The 2,912-nt window shown below is 48.4% G+C and overlaps 1 protein-coding gene across 1 annotated transcript; it reads left to right on the forward strand.

The window, feature by feature from the left end:
- The first annotated feature begins 331 nt into the window (after nt 1-331).
- On the forward strand, nt 332-1,792 carry LOC127195133 (histone H3.v1-like). The gene is made up of 3 exons (XM_051152557.1): nt 332-389; nt 994-1,156; nt 1,283-1,792. The coding sequence occupies exons 1-3, from the start codon at nt 332-334 to the stop codon at nt 1,779-1,781; spliced, it is 720 nt and encodes a 239-aa protein (XP_051008514.1). The 3' UTR covers nt 1,782-1,792.
- The last annotated feature ends 1,120 nt before the right edge of the window (nt 1,793-2,912 follow it).

Raw genomic sequence — 2,912 nt, forward strand, 5'->3', positions numbered from 1 at the left:
CAGAGAGCCACTGCTGGGGCCTGGATGTGGGGTCCAGGGATGTGGTAAGAAGTTCTTTCCTACCCATCTTCCTGCCTAGCCTACTGTCACCCGACTCGTCAGAGGAGAGGGGTCCCCAACTGAGCTGCGGGTTCTGACAACATGCCATCCATTACACAGAGGATCTGAGGAGAGCCTAAAAAGCCAGCTCTAGGAAAGACACTGTGGCTCCTTTGGGTGTGACTCACAAGGATGATGTCACAATGGGCTTGGAGGTGTGGCTCTTACCTTTAAGCTAAGGTAAAGCAGGTTTTTCTCATATCCCCTTCCCTTCTACTCTTGAATGGAGAGGATGGAGTGGCATGGGCACGTCCCATGGCCTGTCAGCCACTGGGCAAGTGACTTCGGAGGTCCGTATCATGGACAGACATGAGCAGAAATTATCTTAAATCCAAATCTATATAGAAATACCAGTTAGAAATATATATATATATATATATATATATATATATATATATATATATAGTGAAGAAAGGCCCACTATGGCTCATTAAGGCTCTTGGTAAGCGTCCCTGACATGCCAGGTACAAGTATAGGTAATGGTAGTTATCAAAGAGAAACGAGGGGTTGAGAGGACTTACTCAAGTATCTGTCTGTCAAGGTGACAAATAGTCCAGGCTTGCTTTGCCTGACGGGTAGAGTTTTTTTGGTCAGGCAGAGGGACTGAGAGCCAGATATGGTGTCACATACCTGTGATTTCCAGACTTGAAAAGCTGTACCAGCAAGGAGAATCATGAGTTTGAGTCCAGCCTAGTAGTGAGATACTGTCAAAAAAAAAGGAAGATGTCATTATATTCTAAGTGGCAAGATCAGCATCTAGCTAGCCTGGCATGGGGAGGTCTAAAGCAGAAATCTGGGGTGAGAGGGTTAGCTAGAGAAAGCAGGGAGATTTGAGTCTTTCTCTTCATGTGAGGTTCCTACTCCCCCACCCCCACCCCGGTTTTTTTTTTAAAGAGGAAAGATGGATGAATTCCATCTTCAATCCTGTGCCCAAGATCCCACCAGTGGACAATATTTGGGACAAAGAAAAAGAAGAGGAAGAGGAAGGGGAGGAGAAAGAGGAGGAGGAGGAGGAGGAGGAGGTAGACCAAGAACAAGAGAAAGAAGATGATGCCAGGTGTGTAAAACAGAGCACCTTCCTTTCTGCCTCCTCCTAGTCCTCAGGCACTGGAGAGCAGCATGGTGGGGTTGACTTGCCACTCCTGTCTCTTCTTCCTGACGCCATTCCTCCTGTTTTGCCCAGCATCAAGACCTTTCTTGGAGTACCGAAGCAGGACTCCATGTGGGGCCTAAGGGATTGGCCCAGGCCCTCCCTAGAGCAAGCCCGGTGGTGGGAAGACTTCTCCCTGCCCCCACTCCGCGGACCCTGCCTCCTCCGGAGCAGACTGAGCACAAAAATGAGGCTCCACCCCCTGCCCTCCCTGACCTCCTGCTTGACCCCTAAAGGCCTGCAGTCGTTGTCGGCATCCAGAGAAGAACCTAGCTGGCTACGAAACCAGCCTCTCATGGAGCCTCCACCAGCTTTCAGATCGAAGACCCCCAAGGCAGTGCCTAGGCTTCCTCCCAAGGTCTCCCCTAAGAGATCCACTGTCCCCAAGGCCTTAGTGTCAATGTGGCCTCCAATAACTGTCAACTCCCGCTCAAAGAGTTCTGCTCTTAAGGAACACACCCCCTCTGCCAAGGAGGCCTCCCATATCCCAAGCTTCTGGGGCAATCCCTTGCCTCACCTTCCTTCAAAATAAATATTTTTGTTACACCGGCAACAGTCTGACTCTGTTTTAGGCCCTTTCAGATGCATTAGCTTGCAGAATGGTCACAATAGTCCTAAAAGATTGAAGCAGAGGTCAGGTTCACACACACACACACACACACACACACACACACACACACACACACACACACACACACCAGGCTCTCCCGTTGGCTAGGCTGATCTCAAAGTTGCTACCCAAACAAGGAAGACCTTGAACCTCTGTTTCACGTTGGAATGCTTGGGTGACAGGCATGCATCCCCATGCCTAGTTTATGGTCTAAGCTACAGCCTGAGCTTTTGGTGGCATCATTCCTGACTGGGAGATTTTACTCTCATGTATTCAATTATGTCAGCATGGACTCAGGGATATTTGTATTACATTAGAACATTTAATGCTGGTGTATTTATTTGGCTGCTCAAGTTGTTCCTATTCTGGTCATGGGGGGTGGGGTAGGGGCGGAGCAGGGAGGCTTCTGCCATTGCATCTTATGTCCCTTGGGCATACTCCTGTCAGCATGAGTTTTAACAAAGAAACACATCTTTTTTGTTATGGTTTGTTTTTTCGAGACAGGGTTTCTCTGTGTAGCCTTGGCTGCCCTAGACTTGCTTTGTAGACCAGGCTGGCCTCAAACTCACAGCAATCTGCCTGCCTCTGCCTCCCAAGTGAAGAAACACTTCTTTTGCCTTGCTTCACTGGAACACTTTCATGTACACTCGAACTATAATGCATTAGGAGGTTAGGCGTGGGGCACATGCCTATAGTCCTGGCATCTTGGGATTAGAGGAAAGAGCATTGCCACAAGTTCCAGGCCAGCCAGGGCTACCTAGGGAAGCCCTGTCTCAAAAGTAAAATCTAGTACTCAAAGCTCATGTATCGCTGACTTTGTGACTGCCCTGTCCTGGTTTAGAATCAGCTGTCTCTCCAATGTACCCTGCTCTCTTCAATTGGAAGCCCCAATGTAGGCATTATGTGTGCTTCTTGTTATTACAGTCAGAGATTTGTGTGTGTGCAGGTGTAATTAGCATGTACAGTTGCATGTGCACATATGTGCATTTATAAGCAGAGGCCAGAGGACAACTCGAGCTATCATTTTTCAGATGTTATCCATCTGTCCATCTT

This window comes from Acomys russatus, chromosome 11 (assembly GCF_903995435.1).
Source record: "Acomys russatus chromosome 11, mAcoRus1.1, whole genome shotgun sequence".
NCBI lineage: Eukaryota > Metazoa > Chordata > Mammalia > Rodentia > Muridae > Acomys > Acomys russatus.